The 21,421-nt window shown below is 34.2% G+C and overlaps 1 protein-coding gene across 11 annotated transcripts in view; it reads left to right on the top strand.

Annotated features, from left to right (window-relative positions):
* Nucleotides 1-21,421, top strand: part of CNOT6L (CCR4-NOT transcription complex subunit 6 like) — a 128,503-nt gene that overhangs the window by 33,380 nt on the left and 73,702 nt on the right. For 9 of the 11 annotated variants that reach the window (XM_089912097.1, XM_089912093.1, XM_089912091.1 and 6 more), the window contains 3 exons: nucleotides 15,226-15,347; nucleotides 17,777-17,963; nucleotides 19,305-19,390. In XM_089912097.1, the coding sequence (XP_089768223.1) occupies nucleotides 15,226-15,347; nucleotides 17,777-17,963; nucleotides 19,305-19,390 (395 nt within the window). Of the gene's footprint in view, nucleotides 1-5,156; nucleotides 10,446-15,225; nucleotides 15,348-17,776; nucleotides 17,964-19,304; nucleotides 19,391-21,421 lie in introns of those variants that run through there. The other 2 variants (XM_089912092.1, XM_089912098.1) reach the window with 2 other exon arrangements.

Here is a 21,421-nt window from a genome sequence, read left to right as displayed (position 1 = left end):
TGGGTAATGTTTTCAGATGGTTGATGCTCATTGAGTAGTAGCTATAGCCTGATATTTGTCTCTACGTGGAAATTGCTGAGATGCTCAGCCTTTGGTGGAATAGCCATCTGCTTGTCTTAGCACCTGGAGACAACTTTAATTGGCTAGGATGTCCTTAGCCAAGAATTTAGGAATAAATGTAACTCATAATTTAACTCATAACCTTTGACTTTTTCCTTTCTATCATAAGAGATTTTTTTGCAGTAGTACTTGATTTCTCTAAACATTTGTTTAACATACACTATACTCTGGACTCAGTTTTTGTGCAGGATTCTCAACCTTGGCACTATTGACCTTTTGAGTCAGATATTTCTTGTGTGAGGGCCTGTCCTGAGTAGGATGTTTAGCAGTATCCATGACCTCTACTCATTAGCAGCATACCCCCCAAGTCGTGACAACCAAAGATATGTCTGTACGTCACCAAATGTCTTCCGAGGGGCAAAATCACACCTGGTTGAGAACTACTTTTTTAGAGGGGACTTCAGGTGTGTGCTATGATATGAGACTGATTTGTTTTAGTATTTCTTGGAGAGAGCCATGACGGTTTTATTAATCAGTACTTATTTTTCAAGATTGCCACTAATTTTATTCAATAGGTCTTTCTCATATTTTCACTTTAGCATAGCTGCTTGATTAGTTGCTGCTACTGGGATTGGTTGGTAGGGTATCTCTCTTTTTTTGGTGACTGCTCAAACTGATGGCTTGAAAAAATCTTTTCTTGCCCATGAAGGTGCAATGGATTTAGGCATCTAGGGAATTTTTCAGTGGATTACAGCACCCAGGTCTAAACTTTTTTGTATGTTATTGCACTTTGTTTTCAAAAAAAGAGATAGGAAGTCACCTGTCTTATGATTCCACTTCTTATGCTGTGTTCAGAGGTGGCTGGGAAAACAAGTATATCCTACCCCCAAAAAGGAAATTTTTGCTTGGAGGTAGTCTATTGTCCTTAGGCATTCATAAGTGACCTTTAAACAGGATCTTAAAAAGAAAAAGAAAAAGAAATAACAATGCAAGGTATTCTATTTGAATTAAAATTACTGAACAACTTAAGAGTAAATACAGTGAAAAGTGTTATTGGCAGTAAGTTTTTAAACATGCTTTTGAATATGATCTTTATGCTTCAGATATGTGTGTGTTTATGTACATTTTCTGGGAAGAATGTGGTTTTGAATCTATAAATTAAAAACAGCTAGTGTTTTTTTAAAATTTATTTTAATTTTATTTTTGGCTGCATTGGGTCTGTTGCTGTGCACAGGCTTCCTCTAGTTGCAGCGAATGGGGGCTACTCTTTGTTGTGGGTCGTGGGCTTCTCATTGTGGTGGCTTCTCTTGTTGCAGAGCACGGGCTCTAGGCACGCAGGCTTCAGTAGTTGTGGCACGCGGGCTCAGTAGTTGTGCCTCACAGGCTCTAGACCGCAGGCTCAGTAGTTGTGGCAGTGGGCTTAATTGGTCCGCGCATGTGGGATCTTTCTGGACCAGGGCTCAAACCTGTGTCCGCTGCGTTGGCAGGTGGAGTCTTAACCACTGCGCCACCAGGGAAGTCCCCAGCTAGTGTTTCTTTTAGTTGTGGTTTGCCTTATCAGAATATTTTTCATAATACCAAATGATTTTTAAAATATCCTGTATTTATAGTTTAAATAATACTAAGCAAAACAGGTTAATTTCCTTAACCAGAATATGGAAAAAAATTTAGAAAAATATTGGTGCAACAGATGAATAAACCTTAGATAAATTATATAACATAGTATACTTCTATAGTGTTAGGCTTATAATAACTAAACAATTAAGCATAAAAATGCTTGAATTTACTGCTATTCATCAAAGAAAATATGGATGTTTAAATGGGCAATGATCTCTTTACAAGACTCATTAATTATGTGAATCTAGGTATTCTTAAATTATCTTTCTTATTTGGCAGAATTTTGTTTTTTGTTTTATTAGTCTTTGTATTTTACAGTATGAGCTTGTTATTTATCTTAATATTTTTGCAGATGTCTGTAGGATATAACTTTATCAGCATTGATAATGTGCTAGGTTATTATCTGAATTATGAAAGAAATTATTTTTTAAAATGTGAAAGTTTTGCATATATCTTCAAATATATGTCAGGTGCCTTTGAAATTTTTAATTAAAAAAACTCTTTGTAAAATAACGGTGAATGCTACACACCTGTAAGAGTGGCCAAAAATCCAAAACATTGACAACACCAAATGTTGGCGAGGATTTGGAGCAACAGGAACTCTTCATTGCTGTTGGGAATGCAAATTGGTACAGCCATTTTGGAAGGAAGGCTATTTGGTAGTTTCTTATAAAACTAAATATATTCTTATCATATGATCCAGTCAGCAGTCGTGCTCTTTGGTATTTACCCAAATGAATTGAAAACTTATGTCTACCTAAAAACTCGTACATGGATGTTTATAGTAGCCTTTATTCATGATTGCCAGAACTCGAAAGCAACCAAGATGTCCTTCAGTAGGTGAGTGGATAAATAAACTGTAGCACATCCAGACAATGGAAATATTATTCAGTGCTAAAAAGTGATGAGCTATCAAGCCATGAAAAGACATGAAGGAACCTTAGATGCATATTAATGAGTGAAAGAAGCAAGTCTGAAAAGGCTGCATACTATATGGTTCCAACTATAGACATTCTGGAAAAGGCAAAACCATGGAGACAGTAAAAAGATCATTGGTTGCCAGGGGTTAGAGGAGAGGGAGGGATGAATAAGCAGGGCACAGAGGATTTTTATGGCAGTGAAAGTATTCTCTACCGTGCTACATGGGTAGTTAATTGTCATCATACACATGTCAAATAGCCAGAATGTGACAATGTAAAACAGCAAGAGTGAACCCTGTTGTAAGCTATGAACTTCGGTTGATAACGTGTCAGTGTAGGTTCTTTGATTATAATAACTGTTGGGGGTGGTTGTGCTGTGTGGAAACAGGAAGTAAAAGGGAGCTCAGTGCTTTCTGCTCAGTTTTACTGTGAACCTAAAATTGCCCTAAAATTAAAGTTTATTAATAATAAAAAAGTTCTATTGTCATATTACAAGAACAATATATTATCAATCCTGAAAAGTTAGAGAATATAACTAAGAAAAATAAAAATTACTCATAATCCTATTATTCTTTTAGACTTTTTCATGCACATTGGTACAGATTTCATATACACATTGTTTTGTTACAAAGATGGGATTATTATATATTAAATCAGTTTTTGTTTTTAGTTAGCAGTACACCTTGAATACTTTTCCACAGATTTAAATCTTCAAAAAAGTAAAAAAATATGAGTTAGTGCCCTTTCACAATTGGAGAACGGACTGTTCTGATTTTTAAATGTGCTTTTTGCTAAATATAGATTACCATCTTTCAGGTTGGGCTACAAAAAAATAAACATCTACTCTATACTGATTATAAATGTTATTCTTGAGGATTATTTATTGTAGAATTGTAGATTGGCACAAATGTTGGGTATTAGAGAGCATCAAATAATAGAATTCTGGCTAAACCAATTTCCGTAGTATTTATATTTTGTGCATCTTTGAAAAACTGTCATTATTTGAATACTGTGTGTTTTTTAAAGTAAATCATGGAATTTTAAGGTAGTTATTAAAGGAAACTTATATTAGGCTGTTATCAGTGTAAAAGAGCTACTAGTTTTATTGGAGGCTAGTTCTTAAAAGCAAAGATAACAAATAACTATGTTGGTTAAAGTTAATTTTACTAAGACTGTATAGAATATATGATCTTTTAGTTACTATTATACATATTTTTGGTCACCATTTTGGAATGACTGGCATCACTTCCTAACCATCAAAGGGAGAGTCCCTTTTCATTTATTCACTTTGGAATTGACTCCTGAGAACATGGAAGTTTATTATTTGGTATATTATAACTTTCCCTGTTCAAAGAGAATCATGAGGAAACTGAACTGTAGAAAAAACTTTCCCCCTGAAACAATTTATTTGTCTAGTTCAGTTTTATGGACTTGGATTGCTGTAGCTCTTTTTAGTCCTGTATTTGATGTATCTATGTATAAAAATTAAATTATGGTGTCTTTCATTAAATATTAGTTTAGAAATTTTATGATATTTTTAATGTAGCCATTAAATAATAGTGTTTTTCATTAAATATGTGTTAATTCGGAAATTTCTGAAGAGAAGTTTGCTGGGATAGCCTAATAAATGAAACTTTCTAAAATTATAGCCAACTATCACTAAGTGGGAATTTTAAATTAAACCTTGGGGACATAAGCTTGGGGTTTTGTTTCACTTCTTCTGTGGCATAAAATCATGCTTTTAGATGGAATAATCTAAATCTGGATTTCTACCTTACATTTGTTTTCAAAACCTGAAAGAAAGGATTTACAGTATCTTAGAACTAGAATATAGGCTAGTTGCTGACTCTAAAGAATCCTGAATTTAGAGCTAGTCTGCTCTAAGTGTATTCTTTCAATTTCAAAGAAGAGTATGAATACATATTTTAGAATTGGGTCTTAGGCTAACTGGATCTGTTTACTACACTAGTCATTGTAATTGTGCATGCTGAAAAACTTGGGTTAAATGTGATAACAGTCAAATACCGTGCTATATAGTCTTGCTTTTATGATGGGAAGTGATAAGAATATTTTGTATTTCATATAAGTACAGGGTTTTAAATGCATTTATAATTTTTTCAGATGATTTAGGCATTTTTATTATTCATTTTTATTTTTTTAATAAATTTGTAATTTAAGAATGTGACAGCTGAATCAGTAGAGGATATAGGACCTCTTGGAAGTGTGACTAGAAGAAATGCTGTTGAGCAAGAAAGTAAAAGGAAATGAATGAAGGAGGCAACCAGGATTGATAGTATCATGTTTATTATTAGAGCCTCTATGGCTGGCAGTTTTTCATGTTAGGAAAATGTTCTGTAGGAAAGCATAAACAGATTTTTGAACTTTCCATGATCTTTTCTCTGTCCACCTATACAGCACCATCTCTCCATGCCTCCAGTGATATTTTTAGCAACCCTGAACTGCTTGTAATCCCCTTGTCCTGCAAGCACATGCACGTGTGTGTGTGTGTGTGTGTGTGTGTGAGGATTGGGTGGGGGAGTAGGAGGGGAGGGATCTTCTCTTCAGATGGCCTGGGTCATATAAACTCTGTTAGCATTTATTACTCAATGATAAAGTTGACTTATTACAACTCTTTGGCATTGTTACTAAGAGTTTGCAAAATGCTATGGATTTAACTTTTGTGATTTGATTTGCTAAAGTCAATTTATGCTCTTTTTAGGCTAACATTTATAAATGCCTTGTGGTAAAGCTAGAGATGTGGAATCATATTCTGTTTATTTTCCTTTTTTATTCACTTAAGTGGTGTTTTGGATGGGAAAGCAATTTTCCCCAAGTTGTTTTGCTTTACCAAGAGACAGGAATGATTAAATTATTTTGTTTCCTAAGAGTCTTTCTGATGATGATATTGTGAGTAATTATAGATTAACCAGTATATGTAGTTCACATCATCACAAAAAAAAATTCCCTTATGCTTATTATAGTCTATCCCTCCCTCCACCCCTAACCCCTGGCAACCACTTAACCAGTTTTCTGTTCCCATAGTTTTGATTATTATGGAATGTCATATAAATGGATTTGTATACTACATAGCTTTTTACAAAAAATTGAGATATAATTGACACATAGCATTGTATTAGTTTTAGGTGTACAACGTTAACGATTTGTTATATGTGTATATTGTGACATGATTGCACTGAGAAAGGTGTAGTTAACATCCATCACCATGCAGTTACATTTTTTTTGTGTGTGTGATGAGAACTTTTAAGATTTCTCTTAGCAACTTTCAAATATACAGTATTGTTAACTGTAGTTACTATGTTATACATTACATCCCCAGGACTTACTTGTTTTGTAACTGGGAGTTTCTACCTTTTGACTCCACCCATTTTGCCTACGCCCCCACCCCCACTTCTGGCAGCCACCAATCTGTTCTCTGTATCTATGACTATTTTTCTTTATTTTGGATTCCACATACAGGTGAGAGCATACAGTATTTGTCTTTCTCTGTCTGACTTACTTAGCATAATGTCTTCAAGGTCCGTTTGCAAATGATAGGATTTCCTTATTTTTTTATGGCTGAATAATATTTCATTGTGTGTTTTGTGTGTGTGTGTGTGTCACATATTCTTTATTCATTTATCTATTGATGGACGCATAAGTTGTTGCTGTGTCTTGGCTATTGTAAATAATGCTGCAGTGAACATGGGTGCAGATATCTTTTCTAGATAGTGATTTTGTTTTTTTGGGATAAATACCCAGAAGTGGAGTTGCTAGATCGTATGGTAGTTACATTTTTAATTTTTTGAGGAACCTCCTTACTGTTTTCCATAGTGGCTGCACCAATTTACACTCCTACTGACAGTACACAAGGGTTCCCTTTTCTCCACGTCCTCACCATTTATCTCTTGTCGTTTTGATAATGGCTGTTTTAACAGGTGTGAGTTGATATCCCATTGTGGGTTTGATTTGCATTTCCCTGATGGTTAGTGATGTTGAGCCCCTTTTAATGTATCTGTTGGCCATCTATATATCTCTTTGGGAAAATGTCTGTTCAGATGCTTTGCCCATTATTTACTTGGATTTTTTTTTTTTTTTTTTGCTATTGAGTTGTGTGAGTTCTTTATCTATTTTGGATATTAACCCCTTATTAGATACATGATTTGCAAATATTTTCTCCCATTCTGTAGGTTGCCTTTTCATTTTGTTGATGGTTTCCTTTACCGAGCAGGAGTGTTTTAGTTTGATATAGTCCAATATGTTTATTTTTGCTTTTGTAGTCTTTACTTTTGTGTCAAATCCAAAAAATCATTACTGAGACCAATGTCAAGGAGCTGACCCCCTATGTTTTCTTTTAGTTTTATGGTTTCAGGTCTACATTCAAATCTTTAATTAATTTTGAGTTGGTTTTTGTGTAAGATAGGGGTCCAGTTGCTTTTTTTGCATGTGGCTGTTTTCTCAACACTGTTTATTGAAGAGACTGTCCTTTCTCATTGTATATTCTTGGCTCCTTTGTTATAAATTAACTGATCATACATTTGTGGGTTTATTTTGGGGCTTTCTACTTGGTTCCGTTAATCTATGTGTCTGTTTTTATGCCCAAAACATGCTATATTGACTACTGTAGCTTTGTAATATACTGCGAAATCAGGAGGTGATTTCACAGTGATGCCTCCAGCTTTGTTCTTTCTCCAGATTCCTTTGGCTCTTCTGATCTTTTGTGGTTCCATGTACATTTTAGGATTATTTGTTCTATTTTTGTGAAAAATGGCATTGGAATTTTGATAGGGATTGCATTGAATTCTTCTAGTCCATGAGGATGGGATGTCTTTCTGTCTTTTTGTGTCTTTATTTTCTTTCATCAGTGTCTTACAGTTTGCAGGGTACAGGTCTTTTATCATGGTTAAATTTATTTCTAAGTATTTTATTGTTTTTGATGCAAATGTTAATGGGATTGTTTCCCTGATTTCCCTGATAGCTTGTTATTAGTGTATAGAAACACAACAGATTTTTATGTATTGATTTCGTATCCGGTAACTTTACTGAATTCATTTATTCTAATGTCTTTTGGGTATTCTATGTATAATATATCATCTGCAAACAGTTTTACATCCTTTCTGATTTGGATCCCTTTTTATTTCATTTTCTTACCTAATTGCTCTGGCTAGGACTTCCAGTACCATGTTGAATGAAAGTGGCAAGAGTGGGCATCCTTGCCTTGTTCCTGATCTCAGAGGAAAAGCTTTCAGGTTTTCACCTTTGAGTATGGGTGTCTGTTGTGAGCTTGTCATACGTGGCCTTTATTATGTTGAAGTTTACTGTATATAGCATTTTAAGTATGGCGTATTTAATTTAGCATAATGCATTTGACATTCATCCACGTTGTGTGTGTCAGTAATTCAATCATTTTTATGTATGGCTATTCCACAGTTTATTCATCAGTTGAAGGATATTTGTATTGTTTCCAGTTTGGGGTGACTATAAATAAACTTGCTGAAAACATTTATGTATGGGTTTTTATATGAACATAAGTTTTAATTTTGCTTAGGTAAATACCTAGGAATGAGATTGCTGGGTTCTGTAAGTGTATGTTTAATTTTATGAGGAATTACAAAACTGTTTTCTGAAGTGACAGTACCATTGTACTTTCCCATTGGTAAAATATGAGGTTGTGTGTGTGTATATGTACAAATATGTATATATTTGTAAGCATACACACAAGGATATGGGGTGTGTGTGTGCGTGCGCGTGTGTGTGTTTTCCTTGTCAGTCCTATTGTAAGTTTTCAATGTAATCATTCTAATAGCTGTGTAGTGATATCTCATTGTGATTTTAAGTTGCATTTCCCTAATGCCTAATGTTGACCATCTTTTCATGTGCTTATTTTCTATCTGTGTATCTTCTTTGGTGAAGTATCTGTTAAAATCTTTTGCCACTTTTTAAAAATTAGACTTTGTTATGATTTTGTTTTGAGAATTCTTTATATATTCCAGAGTGCTTTTTCATATAAGTGTTTTGCCTGTATTCTCAGTCTCTGGGCATGTCTTTTCATTCATCTTTCAAGAGTAGATGTTTTAAATTTTCAAGGAATCTAGTTTATCAGTATTTTTCTTTTATGGATCATGCTTTTGTGTTTTATTGAAGAAGTATTTGCCTAATCCACGGTCACAAAGATTTTTCTCTTATGTTTTCTTTTATAAGTTTTATAGGTTTTGCTTTTGCACGTAAGCTTATGATCCTTGCAAGTTAATTTTGTGTATGGTGCAAGGTGTGGATTGATGCTTATTTCTTTATTTTTTGCATATGGATGTCCAGTTGTTCCAGCACCATTTGTTGAAAAATCTATCCTTTCTCTATTGAATTACCTTTGTACCTTCATGGAAAATCTATTGACTGTATATACGTGGGTCTATTTCTAGTTTCTCAGTTATATTTCTTTCAACTATATGTGTCTGTCTTTTCATTAGTACCAAACTGTCTGGATTATCATTGCTTTCTAGTAAGGCTTGACATTAGATAGTGGGCACATCCAAGTTTATATTTCTTTCTCAAAAGTGTTTTGGCTCTTCTAGGTCCTTCCACATAAATTTTAGAATCAGCTTGTTGATTTTTAGGTTGGGAAATATTCTAAAAAAGAGATGGAAGATGACTTAAACCATGAAGGATGGATAGGAATTTGACATCATTGAAACAGATGAGAATGTATATACCAGATGTATATACCAGAGAAAGTAGAAAACACAGGCTACACGAAAAAAATGGAAAGATAGAGATTTGGGGAAGAAGTCATAGTCCTGAGAAAATTGATGTTGAAATTTTTAATCTAGTCTAATTACCTCCCGTTTTCTGTAAGATAGATTGTATTCACTGTTTTTAGGTAAGTGGGAGCATAGTCGTTGTTAGATAGAGACTAAGACCTAATTTGGAATGATAGGACATTATGATAGAATCATAAGCTTTGGTTGTCTAAATTGATTGCTAGTGAAATAAAATGAAACTTGTCCAATAATAGCATTATTTTGGAACTTTGAAGTGCTTGGTAGATTGGTAATTCCAGGTCTTCATTTTTCCTTTTAGTATTTATTTATGTTTTATGTTGCTGCTGCTCTTGTTTTCTGGTATCCCACATATGGGAAAAAAATTTCTAGATATGCAGAAAAGGAGTTACATTCTTATTCTTTCTGCCTTTTCTCTCCCTCATGATAGTACTTTAACTGACAAGTTAGACTAACCCTACCACTTCCCCTTTTACAGAGTCAGAAGTTATCTTTCTGGATTACTCTAAAGTTTTCTTCGGATTACCTTTATAAAGGAGTATAACAATCATTACAGTTATCTCATTTTCATTCAGGGGATTTATTGTTATATATGCCTATGCAGTGGCAATTACCTGATAAAGGGAAAAAAAGTAGTAGCAAGAAGAAATGCCAAATTCTTCGTAGAAGTATTTGAAAGTAGAATATTTTATTACTTTATTTTTCAAGTAGTGCCATTAAAATGATGTAAGCTACCTGAGGGCAATGATGCTGTTCAGCTTGTTCACTGTCGGAGTCTTAGTGCGTGGTATAATGCATTATAATCAGTACTCCTGCAGTAAATGTTTGAATAAATGTTAAACTGATCAGAAACATGAAATTCCAGAAGCCTGAAGGTTATTTTTTCCATAATGATGGGTGGCTTTACCATTGTAAAACACAGATTTTATTTTGCTTTGTTTTTGTTTAGAATGGTGACAGATTGGGAGATATCATGAAAACTTTGAATGGATTCTTTCTGAACGTTTGCATTGTCATCATCTACGGACTTGAGTTGAATATGTCATTGAAGACAAATACTATCCAGAGGCCCTTGGTATAGAAGAGGAGTGGAAATGTGGATGAAATTGTTATTTATCTCAGGGTGTCTTCTCAGCTCTTGTGATTGCCATCAATCTTTATCAGTATGATTCTACTATATGCAGTGTGATTTGCTAGGTGCTGTTTTTTAGTATCAGCTCTTGAGCTCATTTAGGGAAGGTATAGATTTTGTATGACAGTTGTAATGATTAATACTTGTGTATAGCTAAAAATAGATATTGATGAGGAAATAGAAACTTCAGAAATGCTGTAGTGCAAGGGTTAGTTTGCTTTATTAAAAAAGGTAAACTTAGACATTTTCTCAGAAGGGAAAATGGTCTTAATGTTTAAGAGCAGTTGGGAAGGATGGATGTTAGTCAAGGTGGGTATTCAATAAATAACAAACAATGTGTTCATAACCTTTGGAAATAAATGCTGATAGAAGACAGATTTATCTGAGAATATGTAAAGTGTAATAAGTCACTACATCTTGCTCCAAAATGGAAGCAGAAATATCTAATGTAGGCTTAATTTTGTCTTCTTTCAACTTTGGGAACTCTGCATCTCTGCCTAAGATTGCTTTGCAAACTACTGTTGAGACGATCACTTAATATTTCTATGGATATAAGTGCATGTCTACTGGCTTGTACTTTAGGTTTGGATTCATTGAGTTAGGAGTCTCTGGTTCGTTATGAAGCACTATTCGGTGGTTTTAGCATTCTCTTTCTTATTCTAAGTTCTAAATGAAATAGTATTAATTGTGCTGAACTATAGACTGAGATAAAATGATCTTAAATTTAGAGAAGGTGGTGGGAGGAAAGCTGTGGTTTAACACCATAAGGACTTAACATCTTTATATGTACCATAGAGCCCGCTGTTTTTTTAATAAGATGCTTCAGATGACCAAAATTAGCAGAAGTTTAGTTCTGGCCTTTAACAGTTTTCTCTGATTTGGCTCAGATTATTATTATTCGGGGATGGGGCAGGGAGGAGTTATTTTGCATTATTTTCCTAGCCCCAGATATAAAACCTGAGATTTGGGAATCCTTGGCAATAGTGTATTTGGGCGTAACTCAGATATATATATATATATATATATATATATATATATATATATATATATATATGTAGTAACATGCTATTCACTGAACACGATGCTATGTAGGTATCTTGTATTTTATTTACAGTTTTGGAAACTCCAAGGTAAATTTTTTAAGGCAAAGTAGCCCTAGTGTTACATACAGTGTTGCTTTGCAGCTAAAAAAAGATTGGAATACATTTTCCATGAAGTCAGTATTTTACAGGTTTACGTGAAGTTTTTGCTTAATTATACAGAAGACTGAGAACTAAATTAATGAAAATCTTCACTGTATGTAGTAATTAATCATCCTTCAGTTACAGAGATTAAGACTTGTTTACTTTCAGGATAGTTCATAGAAACTAAGAAGTAGGAGATAATCAGGTTGTTTTTCCAGGACTGATGGTTGCTCTCAGAAATTTTGCCCTAGAATCTGAGGGGGCTGCGTTGGTGATAAAATGAGATTCAAGGAATGGAGTAGAGAGGATGGTAGGTTCAAAGAAGCTTATGTAGTCAGTATTTGGGGAGCTATGTGGAGTATTTTTCATAGTGTCAAAATGGGGTTTGAAGACTGGAAGTTAAAAAGGCTGTGTTGTGAAGGGGCTTTTAGTTTACTGTGTTATGTGATCAGGATCCCCAATATAAATTAGGTTGATATAATGGGAGGATCCTTGGTGTATAGCAGGAACTGATGTAAGATATTGCAGAAATTAGAAACTCTTGGAAAAAACAATTAAAAAACCTGCCTCTTCATCAATTTGATAAAGAAGATAGGAAAAGGAAATTAGCTGCTAGGCTTTACAAAATTAAACATTTCTCTTTCTTGGATGAAAAGTGTCAATCCAGTATTTAAGCCTTGGACTGACCTGTATCTTAGACTGTTGAGAAAGCACATTAACAGTGTAAATTACGTTTGAATTATTATTTATATTTATTTTGAAATAGGTTTTTATGGTATGTCTCCAGGATGGAAGGTTGATGCTGAGGAACTGAGAGGGAAGATAAAGCTGAATAGGAGTATTCAATAATACCAGTTTCCTAAATTTGAGCTAAGTTTTTAGTAGCATGCTTGAAAACCTGATGTTTGGGACAGTAGTGATCACCAGATCTATAGACTCTACTAAATTACTTAGTTAATGCAAATGAAAAATGTTTTAACTTCAGTTAGACTATCCAAATTTAGTTTCATTTTGAAGGATTAAGTGACTTGTATTTTTATTGACTTCCTAATCAAATCCAAAGGAGACCTTTGACCCCTAATATAGCAGTATTAATATTACTTTGGTTTTTACATATTATAGACACTGGTAAACATTTTATGGATATGTTTTGCAGGAACAGATTTTATAAATTTTATTGGACTTACAAAGATGGAGACTTATGAAAAATTTAAAAAAAGAAGTATACTTCTTATATAGTAGCTGTTTTAGAGATTAGCATTAGTGGGCCAGAAGAGGTGATGATTATTAATCTCCTATCTAGATTTTGTAAATATTTAGGGAAATTGAACATGTGGATTAATGACCATTTCATGAGATTAATTTTTAGAAGAGCATTGACTGTTAATTGGGAAAGGTGAGAGGAAGATGGTAGTTTTTAGGACTATAAAGCATATATGATCATTCCACAAATACATATTCAGTGCCTACTATGTGGTAGGAACTGTATAGAGTTATAAAAAGGATATGCCTCCACACAGAAACAACTTATTGTCCCCTTAAATAACACACCATCTAGTGGGAGCCATGATTAAAACTGCCAAATTAAGTTGACCTATGCACTATATTTTATAAAAGTGATTTAAAATTAATGAAACATAGTTTTTGCAAATGTCACAGTCTTAGTTTTTTATCCATTCTCATTGTAGATGATGGATTTGTAGCATGTCTTTGGATCTGAATCTGTTTGATTTGGTTTTGCTTAACTTGTGTTTTTGTAGAATCTTATATTAGTGTGCAGGAGTACCCACAGAGACACAGGTACCTTATGGTGCATAGTAGAAATTCTGAAAACCTTGTTACCTAAAAATTTTATATTCAGAAATAATTTACATAGGCCAAAAGTGGTAAAAATCAAGTTTTTCCCGAGGAAAATGATCATACTGTTTGTGCTGTGTGAAGATCCAGGACATTTATGGAAAATAAAATATGTTTCAGTATCACCCAGTTGTGTGATAAGGTTAGAGCAGAAGAGCTTAACCTGGAAATTTGGAAGCTAATGACTGTTAACAGATGAAAAAATCTGGAAAACTTTCTCTTTGCCCCTTTTAGTAAATAGGAAGGAATGACTGTTTTTCCTTCCGCAATATGAGGACAAATTATGGTATGGGAAATTTTGATTGTATTCTTTTCTAGCTTTGATTCCTTGATACATGATAGAATACTTCCTATTTTTCTTTGTTCTCTTTATGTAACAAATTTCAGACCATCTGAAAGTAACTCTTACATTGAGATAGAACGTCTAAACTACTTAGAAACACTCCCAGTTTTAGGCAGTTGGTTTTCGTGTGTGTCTGTATGTCTCTGTGTTAAAATATGAGCAAAGAACCAACTATAAATACTATGAGGATATTTACTGATAGCATGCAGGAGTTTAATTAGGTTCAGGATTTTGTAATTTGCTATTCTTGTTAGATCTGAATGGGATTTCATTTTCTGCCAATTACCGAGCAGTAACTCTTGTATTAGACCTCTTGAATGATTACTTTTATGGCCATTTGTCATCTGATTCATACATTGCATTCTTGAGGAGTTTATGTCTAGCTGGTCATCACTGATGATTGTTCAGTGATTATTTTGGCAGTTAACTGAATAAAACTGTATAATATTAGTTTCAGTTAGGGTGGCCATGTAACTCATTATCCAAATTGGACACTTTTGGGAGTGAAGAAGTGTTATCAATAATTAACCTAAGAATAACAGATATAAACCAAGACTGGTCCATGCAAACCAAGATACATGATAATCTTAATTAGATGCTTTTGATTGCAAGTAACAAAACATAAACTAGTAGTTTAAACAATAAGTAAAATAGATTGACTTGTGTATCCAAAAAGCCCAGTATTTTAGAGTGCTACAGGTGTGGTTTGGTGAGGACTCTGGCTTTGTTTCTCTATTTTCTCATCTTTGACTGCTACGGCTGGCTTTCCTTATAGTTGGATGCTTGCCAACAATAGCTGGGGCTGTATTCTTTTTCATTTATGACCAGCAGGAGAGAGAAGCCTGCTCCTCCCATAAACATAAAATGAGTCTTAAGCCTAGTGATTATTAAATATTTCTGAACTAATCTCTGTGACAAGGGGAATGTCATGTGCTAATTGTCTTAGATATGGAATATCTGAATATCACTGAGATAAGGAGGATAGGATTACTCTGATTCTCTTAGGCCAGTCAGAGTCCATTCAGGAAACTTGCATAGGGTCAGTCTGTCTTGGGAAGCAAGGCAGCTAAATGAAGGGGAAAGGGTGCAATGGATGTTTGGGAAGCAACCACCATGTTTTCTGTGAAGTCCAGTGTCCCTGCTTCTTTGCATTTTTCCTGAGGCATCTGTTACTGAGTACCTGCAATAGCCTAGCATACTTTAGATGTGTTTTCCTTCTAGTGAGAATTTAGTAGTAGCCTGGCAAGGGGGGAGAAGAAGAAAATTTACCATCTCATTTTTCTTTCTCTCTTTTTTTTCTATTAGATTATAATTGTTGATTTTTTTTTTTCCCTTACAGACTAATAGGGATGCCAAAGGAAAAATATGACCCTCCAGATCCTCGCAGAATTTATACCATCATGTCAGCAGAGGAGGTAGCCAATGGGAAAAAATCTCACTGGGCAGAATTAGAAATCTCGGGTGAGTGGAATCTGAAACATTTAATCTGGGCTATAATAGCAATGATGAACAAGAGTTGAGTGTTATACTTATTTCTTTGCTGTACATTTTTAATTAGATGAATTAATTGAGAAAATACAAGATGCTGAGGCACTAGTGTTTAACTTATTGATTTATCTGTGACCAAATATCTTTGTTCCCATTCTTTCTTTTGAGATTAATACTGTGGGCCACAGTTGGCATCTAAAATTGAAGGCATTGGGAGTTCAGTTTCTAAGTAAAACTAGGTTCTTTGATATAATAGATTTTGTTTTGGCTATTGCAGAGTAATCATTTTTGCAAATTGATATCTTTGCCGTCCTCCTATCAGCCCATTGTTGGTAGAATGGGAAACCTAGAAGCTATCTGTTTATTCTATAAATTACATGTTTAGGAGTTGTTAAAATAGAATCTGATTCCTAAACACTCATAACCAGTCTAATAGTGAGAAAAACATCAGACAAACCGAAGGACATTCCACAAAATTCCTAGCTAGTAATCCTCAAAATTGTCAAGGTCATGAAAAACAAGGAAAGACTGTGAAACTGTCACAGATGAGAGAAGACTAAGGAGACATGAAGACTAAATGCAAAAAATATGATCTTCCAGATCCTCGAACAAAAAGGTGTAAAAACTGGTGAAATTCAAATAAAGTCTATAAATTAGTTATCTTCGAACAAAAGGGTGTAAAAACTGGTGAAATCAAATAAAGTCTATAAATTAGTTAATATTGACACTACGTACCAATCTTGGTTTCCTAGTTTTGACAAATGTACCATGGTAATATAAGATGCTGGTACTAGGGGCAACTGGATGAGGGGGATATAGGAACTGTATCATCTTGGTAGCTTTTCTGTAGATCTAAAATTATCACAAACTTAAAAGTTTATTAAAAATAAAATATAAGTACAGTTTTTCTTTTATGAATTGATACAATACAGATTATATTTAGAATGTAATTTTTTCCCCAGTAAGCTTTCATTTGGAAGAGTTAAACGCATATTATGGTGTCAATAGCAAGAAATACCCATATCTTTAGCTAAAAGGTGGTGGTTAGGTGATTGATAATTAAAAAAAAATGAATATGAGCAAATCCTATTAGGTTAACCCAGGGATTCTCAACTTGGCACTATTGACACTTAGGGCTGGACAGTTCTTTGTGGTTGGGAGTGGTTGTGTGCGTGTCGGATGTTTAGCAGCATTCCTGGCCTCTACCCACTAGATGCCAGTAGCACCCCTCTAGTTTTGACAACCAAAAATGTCTCCAGATTGCTAAAGTCTCTTGGGGAGCAGTATTGCCCCTGGTTGAGAACCATTCGGTTAAACCCTGGGTAAAACTAAAATAAGTTTCTTTTTTACTAGAGCCTCTTTTCACTTGAAAACTTCGTTTCCTATTAAAATGCAAAATCCTAATTGGCACTTTAAGCCTGATTATAGACAGCATGAAGGAACCTGTGAACCCTGAAGAGAAGATCTAAGTTCGAGTCTACTGCTTGATAGCCATATGAAAAATAACATTTCCCTATTGAGACTTTTTGCCGTCTCTACCTTCCACTGCTCTTTTAATCAATATCTGTTAGCATTTTACTTTGGTAAAGTTTTCAAAGTCTCTTCATATAAGTTTATTGTTAAGATAACATCACATTTTACAGAAGCTGAAGCGATGTGATTTGTTTAGGCTTATATGGCTAATAAATGGTAAAAATCAGGACTGTGAACCAAGTCTTCTTTTTCCAGTACATGTTCTACCATAGCTGTCAGATGCTGACTGATAGGTAAAGCTTAATGAGTGACTATTTCCTTGAGTATGTTGCACTTAAATGCAAAATCTTAAACCAGAGTTATTAATGTATAATTGAAATATGAGAAGGCTGGGGAAGATGTCTCCTTTGGGAGTAAAATGGTTTTCCCGGTGGCTAATCTAAGGTTGGTTCTAAATCATAGCAATTACTCCTGTCTATTTAAAGTTTGTGGACTAATTCAGGCCCTAGATATAGATAAACCTTGCACTATTAATTTTCACGAAGTATGTGAGAAGTGCTTTTGTGAGGATCATAACTTAGAGAAAAAAAATTCAGGACTGTTCTACTACAAAAGCTCAATTCAGCCCCATGCTTTCTCCTTGAGACCATGTGATCACCCTGACTCCAATGGTCTCCTCATTATGCCACATCTTATTTAATACATGGAAGATTCATGAGAAAGAATGGTTGTCAGGGAAAAAAGTGGCATGAAATTAAAGAAGGACCAGGTGTGTTTGGAAGCAATCAAGTAGCATTAAATACAAAGTTAAAATGCCAGAGTCACAATATCTGTATGTATTTGTGGGCTCTTCTCCCACTTTTTAGTCCTTGTAGTTCAGTCTTTGTCTTGGGCCTAGAAGTTTAATGCATCAATATTTTGCCTTTTAGGTAGAGTGCGGAGCTTAAGTACATCACTTTGGTCATTGACACACTTGACAGCACTGCACCTAAATGACAATTACCTTAGTCGCATTCCACCTGATATTGCCAAGCTTCATAATCTGGTTTACCTGGATCTGTCATCCAATAAACTCAGAAGTTTACCAGCAGAACTAGGAAACATGGTGTCTCTCAGGTGAGGAAATATAAATGTGACTCACTGTATAAAATTCTAAATTTACCAAATAAGAATATTGTGGAAGGTTACTCATCTTACAGTAGGATTTCCATATGTATGTGAAGGTTAAATGATATAAATTGTCTAAGCAGAGTGCTTGAGTTGGGCTCCATTGAGCCCTTCTTTTCCTTTCTTCCTTTAAATTTGGAGGTTTCTGGCTAGAAATGTGCTTGTATGACCAATTTCTTTTGACAGACTTGAGGTGGGATAGGGCTATAAAATACCTAAGTCTCGCTTTACACTCAAGTGACAAATCTCATCAGAATTAATTGGGGCTAGACTAGTCTAGACTAATGAAAAATAATTGGGAAAATGATTTGCTCATAAGTAAAGGTTTTAGAAACATATCTATTTTATAAGGCAAGTTATGCTTATATATTACAACTCCTTAAGGAAATCTTAAAACCTGATAATAAATGGATTTATTTCTAGTCTTTCAGGATTCTTTAAGAAATTTCTTCATAGGAGAAAATTGTATAGGAATCTTGAGACCTTGTATAAATGTTCCCAATGAAAACAGGGATCTCTTTTCTACCTTATCTGCTGAATAGTAATGTTAAAAAATTGCCATCACATGTTTAAAATTAAATATTTAATATCATTTAAAAATCTTGTTCTTTGCCATCCCCTTGCTGTGTGTTTTTGTTGTTTTTTATACTTTTTAGTCATTTATTTTATACCTTTTGGCCATTAATTAATTACAAGGGCTGTTTATTTTTTCTGTAGTCTGCCCAAAATTTCACAATCATAAATCAGATCTTACCTGTGCTATCCTATTTATACTATCCTATGCTTTATTTTTAATGTTTATGTTCTGTGTCAATGATTGTTGTATCTTGAAGTGATAATAGTTGTATTGTTATAAAAATTGATACAGGGAATTGGCTACTATAGTTAAATCCTGAAGTTTATTTTAAAAAGATTACTTTTTTCTATGAATGAGACTAGGTTCAAGGATATCTGCTGTCTTTGGGTACATAAAATATGTGTCACTCTGATTTGCATCTGAGAGGCATTTTGGGTGAGAGAGAAAAGGGAGCATATTTAGCCTGAGAATGACATACAGTTCCTATACCTTTAACTTTAATCTGTGCTAGAGAATGAGTAAATCACAGAAACACTGTTAATAATTGTGGCAGTTACAACATTTTTGGATGAATGTAGAGAAATATACCCTGAATGTAGACATCACTCATGTTATGTTAGAAGGCAGGTTAAGAACAACGACTGTAGGTATTAATAAAGTTTGATATATTAAACTAAAACAGTTTTTGTGTTTTTTTTTTTTTAAAAAAACAGGGAATTGCTTTTAAATAACAATCTGTTACGGGTTTTGCCTTATGAACTTGGTCGGCTCTTCCAGCTACAAACTCTAGGTTTGAAAGGTGAGTGATTTTTTAAAAATGATAGCATTAGCACTCAGCATTGAGGTTTTCTTAGCCTTTTAAAGACCATTTTGGTTACAATTAGGCAGGTTTTAGTATAATTTCGAGAATGTAACTATACATTACTCTTGAAAGAAAAGTGGTTCTTCTCTATCAAATTGAACTTCACGATTTCAACAAGCTGCCATCATTTTAACAAACTTGTATGGGGGAAATTTCGAGTTTTTTTGTTTTGTTTTTATATTTTACTGAAATTTCTTAGAGGAGATAGTTTAAATTAACATTTAGCACTGTAGTTTTTTTCCCATTTTTTTAAAAAAATTGAAAACAGTGATGTAACATAATGAATTTTAACCTCAGCCAGAATGTCTGGTTTTGATAGAGTAGATAGCATTGGCATATTAGGTTTATAAGAGGGAAAACATTACAGTAAAAATGAGCTATGTCTAATAAGTGTAGTTATTGTAAATAGTGTATTAATCCAAAATGCATGTTCCTCTGATGATATAATCTCAGTTTGGAATGAAAGTCATACTCAAATCACATAAATACTGAGATTTGTATATTTTTCTCTTATAGCATAGCATAAGAAGAAGGGTTTATTTTGAATGCAGAGGACTAAATACAGATTTACACTATTGGTTAAACATTTTCCGTGCTAATGAGGAGGGAACATTAAAGCCTTATAAAGTATACACTTTCATATGTTTTATTTTCCTTCTTCAAAGACTACTGAGTCTCATGAACGTGTTCTGTTTGCGTTTGCTTAAATCATATAGTGGAGCATTAAGAAAGAAGCTTGAATAAGAGTGGTAAGATTGCTGACATTATTTGTTGAAATGACAAAAGTGGTGTTAGGCTTCCTTATACAGTTAACCCTTCGTAAGTTGTATAATTATATGAATGGTCTAACTCTTGTGATTTTAGGTTCTTTGTAGGAATTTACTGATGCTTTTTATCATGTATGAATTAGACATATGGGGAATACTTTTTATCTAAAGTATTTTCTTGAGGATTAACCCAAGGCATTTGAAATTTAACTGTTGGGACATTTCGCCTTATTCTCTGTGTGCTAAATCTTATTCTTGTAAATGTAGCTGAAACAGCCATCCAGCTAGAGTTGGAATGGGGGCAGGTCTGTTTGTGCCTATTAAAAAGTATGGAATGGTTGTCATTTTTATAATCTTAGATTTCAGAATTCACACTTTTCATACTGATTATAATAAATTGTATATTTTTTGTCTCCAAGGATAACCATTGTTTCTTACTTTCAACATCAATCAGAACAGCTGTTTTCCTCCTCCTAATCTTGATGGAGAGCATGTCAATGACAAATGAATACCTTGGTATTGAACCCAGTTGGACTTACCCTTCATACCACATAACATTCCTGGAAAAGCAAATATTATATATCTTACTGTTTCATAACTCTATTCCATGTTATCTCATATAGAGACATGTTCTCTGGGCTTCCCTGGTGGCGCAGTGGTTGAGAGTCCGCCTGCCGATGCAGGGGACACAGGTTCATGCTCTGGTCCGGGAAGATACCACGTGCCGCGGAGTGGCTGGGCCCGTGAGCCATGGCCGCTGAGCCTGCGCGTCTGGAGCCTGTGCTCCGCAACGGGAGAGGCCACAACAGTGACAGGCCCGCATACCAAAAAAAAAAAAAAAAAAGAAAAAAGAGACATGTTCTCAGAAAATTTAGCTTAGTATCAACTGAATGAATCTTTCTGAATATCCTTTATCTCCTGGGTTCTTCATTTTGTTTTACTAGTTAAAATGTTAGTCTTCCAAACTACTGTCTTTGGTTGGACTTTGATTCTAGTGTCCCTTGTCTACTGATGATTCACATTTGTTAAAATCTCACTTTAGACTTTCAAATCAGGCACCAGTTCTGCTTTACCAGCTGTAACTTAGCTTTGTCCGTGCCTATGGATAAATTCTTTTTCATTAAACTTCAATTTAAATTCAATATAAATACCTATCTACAGGCTTTCCTCTTCTGTGAGAATCTGTTTTTCTGGCAGTGCT

Source organism: Delphinapterus leucas, chromosome 5, assembly GCF_059928025.1.
Source record: "Delphinapterus leucas isolate spDelLeu-1000000601 "Yukka" chromosome 5, BTC_Dleu_Yukka2, whole genome shotgun sequence".
Lineage (NCBI taxonomy): Eukaryota > Metazoa > Chordata > Mammalia > Artiodactyla > Monodontidae > Delphinapterus > Delphinapterus leucas.
This window is presented reverse-complemented; position numbering and strand designations above follow the sequence as displayed.